The sequence below is a fragment of the Muntiacus reevesi genome, chromosome 6 (assembly GCF_963930625.1).
Source record: "Muntiacus reevesi chromosome 6, mMunRee1.1, whole genome shotgun sequence".
NCBI classification, from domain to species: domain Eukaryota; kingdom Metazoa; phylum Chordata; class Mammalia; order Artiodactyla; family Cervidae; genus Muntiacus; species Muntiacus reevesi.
In genome coordinates, this window is record NC_089254.1 from 68,577,403 (window position 1) to 68,594,235 (window position 16,833).

Consider the following 16,833-nt stretch of genomic DNA (forward strand, 5'->3'; position numbering starts at 1 on the left):
ACACAGTGACTTTGGTCCCATATGGGGTAGGGCTTACATTACCTAAATGGACTTAGCAGTTTTATAACAGTGATTTGTGAAATGGTACTCCGGAAGAGTTCATTCACCTCCCCTGGGTGAGCTGAGTAGTTTATGTGGCTCCAAGAGCAGAGTTCACATTTCTTAAAATCAGCACCCAGGTCTGCCCAGAAGCTGCATGAATAAATGCAATTTGGATGGGGGAATGCTTCAGCTTCCCCCGTTGCACGTGCAAAGCTGCAAGGGCAATGGTGGAGGGTTCCTTTATCTCCTCTCGTGATGAGACGTTGGTCCCTACAGTGGATAGTCGTATGAAGAATTCCTTATTAAATACATATGTGTGTTTAAAAGCTAGATAAAATTTAGTGGAGGGTTATAAGTTAACTGTCATTTGGGGGTTAATAAAGGTTATGCCTGTAAAACCTGAAAGTCAACACAGAATTTTTGTGGAAGTGGTAAATAATTGAGATGTTCCAGGGCTTAGAACACGTGATACTAACACAACAGAGTGAATTTCATCCACTGTCCGTCCACACCAAGCCTCATATAGGAGACCCAAAGGCTTATGCTTTGCCAACCCTATGCTTAAGCTCAGATCTGCTTCGTCTGCCGCCAGGTCATTCAGGGTTACCTGCCAAAACCACCAATGAGGGCAAAGGTCACTTTATTAATCACCCATGTGGTGTGGGGTTTGTGGCATCCTTATCAAAATGCAATGGGGACTCTGACTACAGCAAACTTGTCCAAAAGACAGTCCAGCATTGAAAAAAGAAAAATGGTATCTATGTCACTCTAAAGAGCAAAGCCAATGCAGGAAGATTTTGAGTGATCAGACTGCCTTGCTTGGGCTTCCTCACCCAGTTCTTATATGACAGTATTTGTTCAAATTGTTGTCAGTATGTACTCAGATCATCGCAAAGGAGCAGGTGAGGTCACAGTGAGTGCATTACCTTTTCACAGCTAGGTCCTGGGAGCAGTTCTGCTGGTGACAGTGCTTTACCAGCTCTTGGAAGGTTTCCTAGTATTGTGTATTACCCACTTGATTACTCACTTGACTCGTGGTTTGTTAGTTCTTTTCCATGATCTTGTGGAAATGTAATAACTCTGGAGAGAAACTAGTGATAATAACTGTCATGTATTGGGTGCCTGCATTGTTCCTTTATTTCTCGCAACATCATGAGATGTAGGCATTCTTATTTCCTTTCTGTGTATGGAGAACATCGAGGCGGAAGAGGAACTCGAGGTGACATAGCTAGTAAGTGTCAGAACCCGAATTACAAGCCTGGCTCTGACTCCGACATCTGTTCCTTCTCCATCAGACCACTATAACGTTCGCATATGAACACAGCCAAGTGAATTAAGGGGTGGGCATGTGTCCCACGTGTGTGTGACTGGTTTTTGCCTGTTCTGAGGGACAGAAGTGAACCAAGATTGGCCTTGTCTGTGGACAGAGGGCAAACCCAGAAGGTCTGATGTAGCCCCCGAATACTCCACAATCCATCTGCACATGGACATACCTTCACTTATGATTATGGGTTATTATAATTTTTAAAAATGCCATAATGATAATGGTTAGCGTTTGTCCGGAGTTTACTTTGTAAAGTGAATGAGCTGGGTCAGTGCTTGGTTTTCCGTGAAATCCAGATTGGAACCACCAGGCAAGTAGCCAGGTTCAGAAAAGTGCCTGGAGGCGGTTTTGAAGAAACATCTTTCTTAGATATTTGTGAAAATTGTGAAGTTTGTTTTCATTTTCCCTAAACTAATCTACCTTACCTTGTTCTCTGCTCTTATTCTGACTCCTGCTCTGGTGCTCTGCATCCCCCAAGATAGTCCCCTGCTGCAGTCACACACCCCTCCATCCTAGACCTGAAGCCCCTCACCCCTGCTAGACTGGGCTGCTTGGTTTCTCTGCCTGTTAGGGTCCAGGTGTCAGTTAAACTGGTGTGTTAATGAGAGCAGTAGTAAATGTGCAATTTCTTTGAGGTTCTGGAGGATACTTCTTTGTTTTTAACTCATTGTTGGCTTTGGCCAGGGAGCTATTTGAGGGGGAAGCTGGACTTCCAGCATCCTCATTGGAATGGCCCTGTGTGTATACAAAGCTGGTCACTTGGAACCATGACCAAGTGAATGGCTGGCATGACTTTGAAGCTATAAACCAGTACCCCATGCTATGGACACACATGCACACAGCAACATGTTAAAAAGATGACTGAGTTGGTATGATCCCCTAAAGTAAATGAGATTTAGTTGTTTGTGTACCTGACTCTTTTTTCTGAACTTGGATGTCTTATCAGTAGTGATTAGGCTAAAAATCTGAACCCAGTTTAATATCCCTAATTTTAGAAGGATGTATTTAAATATTTAATACAAAAGTATATGCTCATTTTGAACATACTGAATTTGTTTCCTAAAGATCACAGTCCTATTTGAAATGATTTCCTAAAATTGAAAAAAAAAACACAAATATTAATTTCTGAGTTAGAAAAAGATGCAGTAGTACATTGCTTTAATAATACTTTAGAGGACTTGAGGTATTTATATATTCTTAGTTCCACCCATCTTCTCTTCAGTGGAGAGCTTTAATACAAGAGACATCAAAGAGTTGCAGTATTCTGATAGTTCACATGAAGGACCATTTGGTCCTGGACATTTTCCAAAAATAGAGGAAACAGTAGGAATTACAGATTAAAAGTAAACTGAGTCATTCTTGATTCTTAAAATTAAATCAAATCTCAGGATTTGTGGGAAAAATTATTTTCAAACCTTAACTTGAATTCAGTGTCCGTAAAATAGAAACTGACTCGAAAACTACAGCAAAACCAGAGCAAAGAATAATCTATGGATAGGAATGAAAATTTAAAATCAGGGAGGAAAAGATATCTTATTTGGTGCAGGCAGTACAGTCAAGCAGAGAAGGCAATGGCACCCCACTCGAGTACTCTTGCCTGGAAAATCCCATGGATGGAGGAGCCTGGTGGGCTGCAGTCCATGGGGTCGCTAAGAGTCAGACACTACTGAGCGACTTCACTTTCACTTTTCACTTTCATGCATTGGAGAAGGAAATGGCAACCCACTCCAGTGTTCTTGCCTGGAGAATCCCAGGGACGGGGAAGCCTGGTGGGCTGCTGTCTATGGGGTCGCACAGAGTCGGACACGACTGAAGCGACTTCGCAGCAGCAGCGGCAGTGCAGTCAGGTGATTTCCCTCTACCCGAGGTTGCCCCACCACCAACACTCACAGGCTGAATCAGCCACTCACAGCAGGTGAGATGCACCCACTGGAACGAGCCCCAGGTGCTCCAGCACGGAGGTGTACCCACTTTAGTGATGTGGGCCGTTACCACCTTGCACCAGGAATTGAGGAGTCATGGATTTGTAGTGGTAACATTTGTGAAATGAGTAGCTACAGCTAAATGATCATGCCTATTTTTCACTGACACAGTGTAAGTTCTTCATTTTCAGCTGATTTTTTTTTCCACTTTAAAGACAAGATAGCAGATATGGGTTTTTCCAGTGTGCTTTGCTTAGTCACAGATATTACCACTGTACATGCTGAATAAAACAAGAGCAGTATAATACACCAAGAGGTCATGCAAATTTTTCATGGGGAATATCTCCGTGATGAGAACACGTGTTAACCAAATAAGAAGAGTTTTTGTTGTTGTGTTTCAAAAATTCCAGTCATTAAAGTGTTGCCACCTTATCGACATAACAAGTATACCCTACCTGAGTTATCAAGATCTATGTCCATGGCTTAGAATCCTCCCCTATACAACTATGATGATTGTAGGGACTAATCAGACCATTTTTGTATGTTCTCATCAGACTCTTTGTTTGGCTGGAACTTTGCACTCCTTACCGCTTGCATGTTTACTAATTTGTTATTAAAACCCTCGTATTTGCCTTTGTTCTGTCACAACTAACACACTGGCCTCTGAATGCATGAGTTTTGTATAAACTGATGTGTGACTTAGTAACTAATAAATGTATCAATTGCATCATATTTTAAGATCTTAAAAATACAATTGGAATTACTGTACTAAAATTTTTTTACATTAAGTCATAAAATAAGACAGACTATTAATATGTTGTACACTTAATTTACCATTATGAGCTCTTAGAATATTTTTAATCTCTTCTTCATTTTAACTTTTTAAAACTCTGTTAAAAAAAAAAAACCCTCATTATTGGCTTTCTAGCTGAAAAGTATGATTCTGTGTGTGAACATTTAAATAATCCATTGCAGTTGTGAAATTAGGAAGATAAACTCTAGCTAGCATTCCAGTGTTGTGAATGACAGAGTATGTCCCAGTAGTTAAATCTTTGCAGTAGTGGCCTATGAAAGTAGAAATTAGAGGGTTCTTTCTGAACCCACTTTTCAGAATTTGAAAAGATTTTAGGCAATTACATAATATGTATCTCATGTGTTCTCAACGTCTCAGGACTTTATCTCCTGCCAAATCTCCTTCTTCGTCAACTGGGTCTATTGCTTCCAGCAGAAAATACCCTTATCCAATGCCTCCCCTTCCTGATGAGGACAAGAAAGTGAACCGACCAAGTGCCAGGGTATGTGAGAGCCTCTTCCATCCACATATTAACACCCTCAGTCATTATCATTTATTTGTGAGTCGATATTTTAAAAGAGAGAGCCATTTTTCCTTTTCTGTTTGTAAGAACATGAAAAAAATTGAGTTTGAAAAAATAGTTAGTTCTTGGGGCTCTTGGGCCCAAATTTGTTTCATTACTGATGAATTTAGAAGTATTGGGCATGTGTTAATCATTCACTTCTTTTTATTTGTGTCTTTTGTTATTCATCAAAGTTAACATGTTACACTCTGGAATAGATAAAACAGAGACTGTATTTTGTTTTATCAGTTTTTTCATATACCTGGAAATTTCTAGAGATTAAGTAAACCAACCTTATTTCCATGCACAGTTTGCTTACTTAGACTTCTCACTGGCAAATAACACCCAACAAGATTTAAGGACTAGGAACCCATAACAGGAAGTCAGATCAGTGTCTTGGGAATGGGGGTGGAATTTAGATGCAAGGAAAGGAGCCTTGAAAATCTGTAAGATTAATAGTATAACAAAGAATATAGTGAAATTTAGCAAACTTTTATTTAAAAAATTAAAAACATATTTGGAGTTTACTATTTTTATAAAAATATAATTCACCAGAAGTTTCATATAAACACCAAGTCCTCTTAGTCTCACAACATTCCCAAGAACACTTCCATTGTGCAAAATGTGAGATATAGTTGAGTCTAGAGAGGCAGACCAGCCCTCAGAGACTAATGTGAAAGAAATAACTAAAGAATAATTACCTTTATTGATGTGCAGGCTCTGTTGTGGTTAGTTATGTTGTAACTTTGATCTCAGAAATAATTTTGCAAAAAATTAAAATGAAGCTTAAAAGCCTGGACAGATTTATCTGCTAGTGGGTCCCAGGTTCTTAGGCTTTTTGGTTTTGAAAGATATTTCAGAGCCTCCTAGATTCTGAACTTAAATCATCGGGTTCAAGGTAAACATGGATCATTTGAATTTTAACTTGATCAACTCAGAATCAGTAAAAGAAACATATCTTGTTAAGTGATTAGATCACTATAATCAAAAAGACTTTAAAAACCATCAGTGGTGTTTTACTAACCATACAAAAAATTACCTACATATGTTAAGATGGGAAATGGTAAAAGATGGAAAGAAAAAAGATATCTCAGATTCTTATCACTCAGCTTTCTGTCCCTTAAAAAAAAAAAGAGTTATGAGTAGGCATCTAGTTGTTGGTGACATAAATATATGGTAATGAAACCTTAGGTGATACTATTCCTTCCCTCTTCAGGGAATTGTTGAAGTAGAACACCCCACATTTGCTCCGTGGTAAACTGTCTACATCGTTGTTTCTTTTATCTAGTTGGGGACATTCACTCACCTGTTGTCATGCTAGGGTGTGGGTTTTTGCGTATGAGAGCCCATGGAAATGACATCCCCCCTCACAAGAAATGGCTGGCCCGTGGCCTTATCTCTAGGCTGAATGGGGTGGCTGTGAAGATTGTAGCCTTGGGGACATTGTGTGAAAGGTCTGCTTGGTTCCATTCATTGTGGAATGGCCACATGATCATGTAGCAGATCCCTACAGTATAGGCAACTCCTATCTCTGGAATGTCTTCGTGGGCTGTGGACAATGTAAAAAGCAGATCTGCCTGTCAGCAACCCCTCTGTTAACAGCCATCCAGATACGGCCAAGGTCATGCCCATTCCTAAAAGCGATGGCTTAGCAATTCTTTGCTCCTCTTTCCTCACTGGATTAATCGTGGCTTTCAGGTTTTCCCAGTGTCTTTCCTTTGCTCTTCTCTTCTTTATGTGAGCTATAACTTAATGGTTAATCTTTTTAACCATTTGTGAAGAAACTGGGCTCACTGAAGCGGAAGTCTGAACTCTTTTCTACTTTGCACCATCATCTGGGCATCAATCGAGATCTTCTCTCCCTCAGATGCCCTGCAGACCTCCTGGTTAACCATTCATTATAACTTGTCTCCATCAACAGGTGTCATCCATAGCAGAGAGCCTCACAGTTGGGAGATTTGGTGTCTTTTTTTTTAATGGAAAGGACATATAAAGCAGACCTCAAACAGATAACAGAATATTTCCATGAAGAGACAAGAGAACATATGAAGAAAATCTGTAGAGAAACTCCCACTTAGCCCCTTAGCTGTTTCTCCTCCTCCCCGACTCAGAAACCCATTAGGTATCCTACTATGATATGCCCCAGATCTCCTGTAAAAATGGAATTTGCATGGAAGTTGGATTCAGCCTATATCACTCTGGTCTTAGCTTTCTTTATTCACGTCCATAATAATTATGCCCAGATCATATTGCCTCAAACATATTTTATCAGCTTGATTTCTTTTTTCTTTTTTTAAAATTGGTCTTCCTTCTGTAGTGAACTGAATTGCACTTCTCTTTGATCATGCCAAGCTTGTTTTCAGTCCGTTAAGGCAATTACTGAACATTTTAGAAATTAGACATGAATAGGGCTGCTATAAAGAAATGGTGGCAGAAGCCAGGAGAGGAGAGAGATGAGGGAGTGAGGGAACTGACATCCTGCCCTGAATGCCTTGTTCTACTCTGATGTGTCAGCTCCTGAGAGCGGCTATTGTTTAGGGGATAGCAATGGATTTGGAGCGTGTGTAGCTGACCACAGGCCTAGGGCAATGATTTTTAAGTGGGCAGTGGTGGTACTAATGGGCTCACACTTTCCTAAGGCCAATAGTTCTCAGCTTTGACTGTACAGAATTGTCTGAAAGACTTTTAAAAATGCTGATACCTGAGTTTCACCCAGAGCGATTTTGATTTAGTTGATCCGGTGTGCTGTCTATGCTATGGAATTTTCAAAACGTCCCCAGATCAGTGAAATGTACAGCAGGGTTGAGCACTACTGTTCTAGATGATTGTATCAAGGGGTCTTGGGGAAAACAAGGGTACATGTAGTTTTAAAAAATAATATTTTGAATTATTCCTTTTGAGATATCATATTTAATTTATTCACAATTTCAAGTAATCTTAGATGAGGCTGTGAGAGGTTTTTTTTGGTATTAAAAGGGGTCATTGTTAAAAAGGTTGAGACTCAGGCTTAGAGGAAAGAGAGAGGTAAAAATTGGATTGTTTATTTTATGTATCAATAAGACTTCACATCCACAATCACATCAGCACAGATGGAATCACTGAACCTTTTTCATCGTTGTGGCTCAGAATGCATCTGTTTCTTGCTTTCACAATGTGAAGTTTTGCTTTTCTCTGTTATGCAGCTATGGGAGACATCCATTTAAGATCAGCTGTTTACATGTGATACATCGAAACTGTTTACTTCAACTTTTATACAAACCCAGCCTCACGGAATCACTGCAAATCTATCTGCTCTTCAGACAATTCAAAAACATCTCTGAGAAGCCACAGAGGAGAGGAAGTCAAGCTTCACATCTGGATACCATTTTCTTTTTGTCATTGGCTTAGGATTTAATTGAACCATGAAAAGGACTACTGAAATGTTACACTATAACATGGAACAACAAAGGTACTGGTATGTTAATGGATAATCCGCATGACAGATATATGTAGAAATATCACTAAAATTAACTCACATGACCCAAATGTAGCAAGTTACTAAGGGACAATAGTGGATTCAGAACTTGACATTCTGAAGCACATCCTCATTGTAGACAGTCAGTAATGCTATGTGCATGAAGCTTCTGTTTATTGTTTTCTACATTTAAGGAAACAACATCCCATAATAGAAACTAGCATGCAGGGCTAAGGCATATAGGATTTCTTCTGCAGGACTTTAAAGCTTGAGAGACCAATATCCCATATGCTAACTGTAAACATGTATTTTTCTTTTTTCTTTTTTTACTTTTCATATTTATATCAGCATACAAGGACAATTGTACATATGTAAACATTTTAAAATTAAAAAAAAAAAGCAGCTGTTACACACAAGTGTATTTTGCCAAATGCCTAAAAACAATCAGTCACAATCACGTCATTGTCATCCATCATCTGTTCTTTAAAGATTATAATTGGACGATGTTGTAAATACCGTGATCAGGGCTGTATGTGTGTCTCCCCTTAATTGATGTTTGTCTAAACCATGTGCTAGCCTTTCAAAGTGTACACAATCTGGAGGTAGTTTTATTGAACAAGAAAACAAAATGTCCAACCAAACTTAGGGCCTCCACAGCTTGCTTCCTGCCTCCAGGCGCTCTGCTGCCTGTTGGCTGGCCCCTGGGCATCCTCCAGCCTGTCCATCTTCTTTCTGGGCGCTGCAGTGCCTGCCTCAGCAGCTGTTCTTTTTCGGCACCAGAGCACCTCTGCTAGTCTCACCCCAGGGGGCCTGAGCCCCACAGCAGCGTGTCCTGCTGAGATCAAACAAGTGCGCCAAAGACACAGGAGACCACGGCTGCTGATGCTTCAGAAACTCCCACCTTGCCAATATTCCAACCCTTTGTGGCCTAAACTTTTGTTCTTTAAAAAGACTTTATAACCACCCTTATCTGTGACGTGAATGACTTGTTTTAATGAAAACAGCTTTTACACAGTTTATTAAGGGTATCTATCATCAGTGGGATGTGAGTCCCAACAAGTCATTCTGCACTGATTTGTAAATAAGACATGGAAGGTTCTACGAGGTGGGCTGGGAAGCCTCAACAGGCCACAGAGGGTTCAAAGAAACCTAAAACCACAAAAGTGAGCGACTGTGAAGTTACCCAAACAGCTGGCACGGGGAAGAATCTGATGTCCTGAACTATTTTTTTTTTTTTTTAATCCATAGAAAAGTGAGAAATCTGTGTTAAATCCCCCTCGTTAAAACCAAAGTTCCATAGCTATGATCATGCGGCTCTGTCATTCTTAAGGAAAACTTCTCTCCAGAGGCTAACCTAGTGAGATCAGAAATGGATAGGATCAATCAAATGCTTCAATGGGAAGAGTACTTCTGAATTTCCTTATTTTCTCTCCTTTTTCTTGAGAGGAATGGAATCTGCAGACAAGATTTCAGAAATATCCTTTAAGTTTGATCTCTCCCAGTAGTGTCTGAGAACAAAACCCATTTCACCTCTAAGTATAATCATCTTGGAGTCCCAAACCGAAGGGCCCCATTAGAAGGCAGCATTTTATACTTTATCTGTTTATGTCTTCTATAATGGCCTCTCCTCTGAAAGTCATTGAAAACATTTGAAAAGCAATTTAATTATCCCAAATGATACCGTTATAAGCAGCATTTTTCATGACAGGAAGGGATGTGATTGTCGAGACCACAATAAAATGATCCATCAGACTCAAGTTTGAGTGGGTGTTGGGTGATATTGCCACATGTCTCAAGCCAAGGACAGGAGGGCAGACAGATTTAAAGATGTAGCAAATAAAGTGGCTTTTGACCAAGATCACTTTAATGTGCACTGAATGTTTTCTGGTACTGAGTGTATAAAAGCTAATGTTAGAAGTTTTATTTTGACTATAAAAGAGTTTATAGATTTGAATGTAAGGTACCTCATGTAAATATGCTTCCTAGTTATGGTTACACATCCCTCATTTGAAAGAATCCACAAATGATTAACCATGTAGTCAATGAATCCCCTTTACCTTTCTTGCTCTTTCCTCATCTTCTCAATTTATTTTTACATGAAGATTATTATTTCAAGTGAAAATCATTATTTGTGCCTTTGGGAGACATGGTTGCTCTAGAGGTATACAGTTTATAGTCATCTTCCTCGATAATAACCTTCATATGGAACTGAATGAAAAGTGTTTCATTTGCAGAGAGACTATGGTTTTATAGTAGTTTTAATGCTTTCTTCTAGATTCTGTTCAATCTAGGAATGTATAAACATCCTTACAGCCATTTGCAGCATTCTTTGACACATATATAATTTCAGTGGTGAGTAGTGAGAATTCCCTATATGTGTACTCATGGTTGGCGTTCTAGATGTATTGAATCTAAATATCTATGACTGTTCATCCACTGAGACAAGGAGAATGGAGCCACGGCAGTAAACATAAGCACAGCATTCTTCTTCTTTTTAGTATCTGCTTTGGAGAGGAACTTTGAGGCCACATAGCAGTTTGCATCATGAAACTAATGTTTATAGCCCTCAGTCAACTATAGGGCCATTATGAAAAGCAGAGAAAAGCAACTTTTTTGGCTTTTGTGTCCCATTGTATGCCTTTTCCCTCTCTTTCTAAAGTTTTGTGCATAGATAAGACTTCAGTGACAAAAACCACTACAATATTGTAAAGTAATTAGCCTCCAACTAATAAAAATAAATGAAAAAAAAAAAAAGACTTCAGATCGGACAACTCTGCAACCTGAGATGTTCCATCTATCTATAGTTATTCCAGTGTAATATGCTCTGATTTAAAGCAACACATACTTCTCCATTAAGAGTGTCAGCAAAGGAGGTATGGTATCATGGAGCCCTGAAGGAACTGACTAGTCGGATGAGCTGGCTCCGTGTCCAGCCACTCTTTAGGGAGGAAGTGGCGTACTCCTCTGGAGTCCCCCAGCTGGAAAGTGGGCGCAGGCCACAAGCAATCTGTGGAAAGGGATAAACTGCTCAAACATTGCAGCATCAGGGGGGCTCGGAATCTGTGGTTGCTGTATTTTTTTTTTTTTTTTTTTAAGAAATACAGTGCTTTTCCTTTAAAAAAAAAGTTGACTAATAAGGTAAATGTAAGGTTAAAATGCCAAAGCTATTTTTCAGCTTGATATATAGGTGCTTTATTAAGTGATACTACAGTTTCTCCTGCCCACTGCCCTGCCCCCTTGCTTTGAAAAGGTTTTCCAAATTGTGTTACTACATGAAGGCAATATACCATAGATTTCTGAGCCTAAGATTGATAGGGTTTCTAAAAGAAGTTGCTGAAAAGATAAAATCAGGTATTGCGTGTACTTCCACAGAAAGACTATGTTTGAATTCCCAGTCTTACATCTCTTTTTTTTGTTGATCCCCTTGAAGATTTGCATAATTTAATCCTGTCCATTGTCTCAGATCTCTTGTGGCTCCTTTACCTTTTAAGATTTTCTCGTTTACTTTTTTTTTCATTTATTTTTGTTAGTTGGAGGCTAATTACTTTACAGTATTGTAGTGGTTTTTGCCAGAGCCTGCTTAAATTCATGTCCATTGAGTTGGTGATGCCATCCAACCATCTCATCCTCCGTTGTCCCCTTCTCCCCCTGCCTTCAATCTTTTCCAGTATCAGGGTCTTTTCCAGTGAGTCAGTTCCAATATAAACATACATGTTTAGTGCTTTAAATATTTCCTTGTGTTATTCAACGTGATAATAAATACTTACCTAAAGAGAAGACTATTTTATTTCATTTTATGTTACTTAAATTTAAAGGAAAAGGAACTTACTGGAATTTACTGAGTAGCTTGCCAGGAATATGGCAAGAGAACCACTGAATAAAGGCAGTGAGAGAATGAAGGGAGACAGGCTAGCCCCTCCACAGCCTACTAGGACACCGCAAAAAAAAAATTTTTTTTTGGCCAAGCGGCATGTAGGACCTCATTTCCCCACTAGGGGGAACCTGTGCTCCTTTCACTGAAAAGCGCTGAGTCTTAACCACTGGTCCCCAGGTAAGTCCCTGGGCAGCCTATTTTAAATACAAAGGTACTAGTTGGTAAATTGACAAGAATTTTACAGGAAACGTCTGACTCCCATTTGCAGCATACTTTTTAATGCTCCTAAGTATCTATCCCCCCGCCCCCATCTGTTTCCTTTAAAACTGATAAATGCGTAAGTGGAGTCAAAAATTTATTCTATTAGCTTAAAATATACGAAGCAAAAACATTTCTATGGAACAGGACTTAATTGGAGGCTCAACCTTTAAGTTTTTTCTCCTCTGAGATATTTTCTGAGTGGATAAGACTACTTGGATTTTAGAGGCAGCAACTTTCCTCCAGCATGAGACAGCTAAGAACTTTCTCGAACAGCTTCCTGTGTTTCTGAGATTGTGAGGTGCTGAGACTGTGCTCCTGAAAATTAGCTGACAGGCAGCAATTTACCCGGTTCTGTATGGTGGGGTGGGGAGTTGAGGGGGGTGGCCCGAAGCAGCAACACCTGCTGGGAGCCTTTGGCGCATGCTCATAGCATATGCGCCCTGGGCAGGTGCTTTTAATTCCAGGAGGTATTTTCCAGCATGCCTGCAGAGGCAGGGCAAACAGAGTGGGACCTTAGAAATCGGGTATTTCTGCTTATCAGCTTGTCAGAGTACCTCAAATGGAGCATCTTCTGGTTCAGTTTATAAGGAGAAAACAGTCGGAAACGGAACAAAAAGCTGCCCAGTATTTTTGTCCTTTTAATTCAGAATCTGACAAACCATAAGCACTCTGACTGCGGGTTTGCCAGATGCTTCCAGACCCTTTCTACATCCAAAGTCGCTCCCCGTTCAGTAGCTGTCAGAGCTTTTCTCCTGACTAGGAACCTTCACTGTCATGGAGGTAAGTCCCTCTGCCTGGACTGGCACTTGCGGAACCATTGGGGGCGCAGAATTGGGAGAGAGGCACGTTTAGCCTTCCGCTGGCATCTGGGCATGGATTGTGCAACTTGGGACGTCATCAAGAAATTGGTTCTCAGGGTGTGTTTCAGGCTGGAGGGCAGGCAAGAAACAGCGAGCCTTGGGAGGTCATGGGGCAGTTAGCCCTGGGGAGGGGCAGTTAGCCCTGGGGAGGGGCAGTATGGAGAGCCTCAGGGAGGGCTCAGAAGAGCACAGGTTGGCCACTGGCGGTGTGTACTGGGTGATTAGGGCAGATCTGTGTGCTTTGTAGTTTTACTGAGCATTGGCTGTGTGGTCCTCATTGTCCAGTCATAAGGGGCCAGTAACTGGTGTGGCATGTCCCTTTTGCATTTTTCATAAAACCTGTATGGTATCTGGAGGTGTTTAAAGGCTGCAAGGGTTTGGCTTAAGGACATCATTTCATATTTTGGTATCCCTCAAATCAAAAGCAGAGAAAAAGTGTATTTTTTTTTTTTTTTTTTTACAAAAAAGGCATACAATGAGACTAGCAATGTTAAGATAATGTGCTTACAAAACCATCAATACACTTTTTGAAGAATTTATGAGTTTATGAAGAAAAGGGCATTTTCCTCTCAAGTTGAAAATACATATGCATATAATATCAATCAATATTTACTTTAGGGCTTAGCTTCTTATTTTATGAAGTTTCAGATGTGGATTGGTGTTTTGATGATCAAGCCCTTAAAAATGCAAATAGCCCCCAAATCTTTAAACACTGCGGTGCTAAGTTATACCAGATGACACTGTACAGAAAGTGCTGATAGAAATTAGTACATTGATTCAGTGATAATACAAGAGTCCTTGCTAAATTATACACTTGTATCACTGCCTGATGAGAAACCCCACTTTTCTTTTTTAATCCAGCACAAAATCAAACTGTGATTCTATAGCCAGTCTTTTTAATGGGAAAAAATAACCCAACATCTTTGTCATGTATGGAAGACAATTTTTTTTTTTTTAACACTAACTTCAAAAGTGCTTAGCAAATGTTAATTCAGAATAATAAGCATGTGCTCCTTTTTTAACTTGGTGGAACAGACTTGCCCCTCCAATTTAGCATCACAAAAATACAGCTTCCTTTAGAAACAGCTTTTTTTACCTAAACATAGCAGTTATATGTTAGCCAATGTAGGTCTGCACTACTGTTTTCCACATCTGTCATCTTCAAGGGGTAATGTCCCATCTACAGCTAGTGGAAGCCACTTTATGGGAAAGTGTTAATGGCAGCACAGTTTCACTTTTGGTAATCAGATAATTAGGTGTATATAGTTTGGCTTCATTTTAACATTCTGTTCTCTCTGCTACTCTGCACTTCGGGTTCTTAAGCTACTTTAAACGTTACTATAGGGTTTTGGCAAACAGCAACTGAAATATATGGCAACTGCTTTCCAGATCAAGTGTGATTTGTTTCATGGCTGTTCAAGTTATAAAGTTGTTTTACTGTAGGTAAATAAAACCTTGCTGTTTTTATAGGTCACTGTAACTTAAAATTCAAATTTCTGGCACAATTTTATTAGTATTCACTTCTGAAGCTAATAAGGTACCACGGTTTTCTATGTTATTCTCATTGTAACATCAATAAAGTGACTTTCAATAAAAGATTTATGTTATTTTGATGATGACTCCCTGTAATGCCGTTTTTCTCCCAGTCACTGTCTTTCAGAAGCTTTGTTGGGATACTGCTGGCAGTTCTTTCCTGTTTCAAGGTGTCCTAGAATAATAGGCCATCTGCATGGGGAGAAATAACCATGATCCCTTAGTGGAGTCTGAATGGTTACTTTGTTGGACAATTATCCCAGCTGGATGACAGATGGAGTCTTCTCTATTTATCCTCCTGCCTTATTTCAGGAACACTTTCTCCCTCACCTTGATAAGGATCCATTTACTGTATTCTATCCTAGAGCCCGGGAAAGTGATGCTTATTTAATGAGCTCACTTGTGTCAGACTGCATCCTGGATGGGTTCAGTTTAGGTGCAGGAATTCACTGCCTAAAAGATTCTTCCACCAGCCTGTTCACAGTCTCTTGGGGAGCCCTTTCACCCACCAGTCTTTACCCTGGCACGTGCAGTTTACTTGCCTTCAGCTCCTAGTCTGTGGAGGGAAAAAGCAGTTATAAGTAGTCAAAGTGCTGTTGTTTTTTAAATTTGTTTTTAATCGGAGGATAATTGCTCTACAATGTTGTGTTGGTTTCTGCTGTATAGCAATACGAATCAGCTATAAATATACATATATTCCCTTCCTTTCGTCCCACCCACAAAATACGGTTTTAATGTGAGAAAACCAGAAGTCACTAAGGGTTTGTATATTTATCATGAGACTAAAAACTGGTATGGTGACTATATATAGCCCCGTTTCTTTTACTTAAATATTTTGTCGTTGTTCAGACATGTCTGATTCTTTGCAACCCTATGGTCTGCAGCACACCAGCCTTCCCTGTCCTTCACTATCTCCGGAGTTTGCACAAATTCATGTCCATAAATATTTTAGGCATATAACAATCCATGAAGATAAACACTGAAACAGTAACACACTCAGCCAAGCAGAGTCTAGCTCAGAGACAGCAGAAGTTTTTGCTCACATGTCATGTCATGGGCTGGTGGCACTGCCCGGAACATCACACTAAAGTGGAGTCTAGACTCATCTTTGGCTCAACAGGAGCGAAAGCTGTGATTAATGAAATGTGACTGCTGTGGTGCAAATCTATGCCAGCTGTCGCCCGGGATGCACAAGCCTCCTGCAGCCACGTTGGTGTGGAAGTGCTCAGAAAGGGCTGTAAGTACTTAACCATCACAAATCTCTTGACACACCAGGATAAAGCTCTCATCTCCAGTATTAAATCTTGAGTTGGGGTGATTTGAGAAACTTAATCAATTCTCTATATTAGTGAAGTATTCAAGTTTGAGCTCACAGCTTCATTATGCTTCAACTAGATGCTCTAAGGAAAATAGACCAAAAACAGTTTTGAAGAAGGCAGCAAGGCTGCACTGGATGTGTGAATCTAATGAGTGAAACAGAATGCAACATAAAACAGAAATAAGGCAACACAAGATTGACTTGTATTGAAGAGTGTGGCTCTAACTGTAGGACTAGAATAGATACATCAAATTTGTCAAGGGGAAGGAAACTTTCATGAGACATACTGAAGACCAGGATATATGCTTTCAAAAGGAAATTAGAAGTGGAGATATGGACACTTGCTCTATCAGTAATTAAAACTGAATTGAGTATTCCAGAGAGACACAGTTTTATAAAACTTTAGCTCTTACCCCAAAGCAGATTCAGAACCATGACTGATGCAGCACACCCCAGGACCTACCAAGCAGGATGGTTCAAATCTGGTCAGAAAGGCCCTCTGGACAGAAAAGGCCTTCTTCCTTACCACTTCAGTCACCTAGGAAATGACCACTGCCTTAAACCAGGATTTCCAGAGGATCCCGATGAGTGTGAAGCCAACAGGTGCTGGGACTCTGAAGGTGAGTTCCCTGCCTCCTGGGCCTCCATCCATTCTTTTCTGGACAGCTCAGGCTCAAGCCAGGCTTTGTGACCTCATGAACTACTAGTATATCTGGGATGAAACCTAGATTTCCCATGAAATTAGTATAAAGCAGGCTGACTCACACTCTGAGATGTAGCCTGGGTGTGATTACATGACATAAATACATAAGTTAGAGTTTAAGTTATTTGTTAAATGTGTTTATATATATATATAGATAGAGAGCATGGGATTTGAAAAAATAATTAGT

The 16,833-nt window shown here is 39.9% G+C and overlaps 1 protein-coding gene across 8 annotated transcripts in view; it reads left to right on the forward strand.

Annotated features, from left to right (window-relative positions):
- The window catches only part of ADAM22 (ADAM metallopeptidase domain 22), a 222,781-nt gene extending 214,775 nt beyond the window's left edge, over positions 1 to 8,006 (forward strand). For 6 of the 8 annotated variants that reach the window (XM_065939996.1, XM_065939992.1, XM_065940000.1 and 3 more), the window contains 2 exons: positions 4,460 to 4,583; positions 7,826 to 7,964. In XM_065939996.1, coding sequence (XP_065796068.1) covers positions 4,460 to 4,566 — 107 coding nt within the window. In that variant the 3' untranslated portion in view covers positions 4,567 to 4,583; positions 7,826 to 7,964. Of the gene's footprint in view, positions 1 to 4,459; positions 4,584 to 7,825 lie in introns of those variants that run through there. The other 2 variants (XM_065939998.1, XM_065939997.1) reach the window with 2 other exon arrangements.
- Positions 8,007 to 16,833: the final 8,827 nt, after the last annotated feature.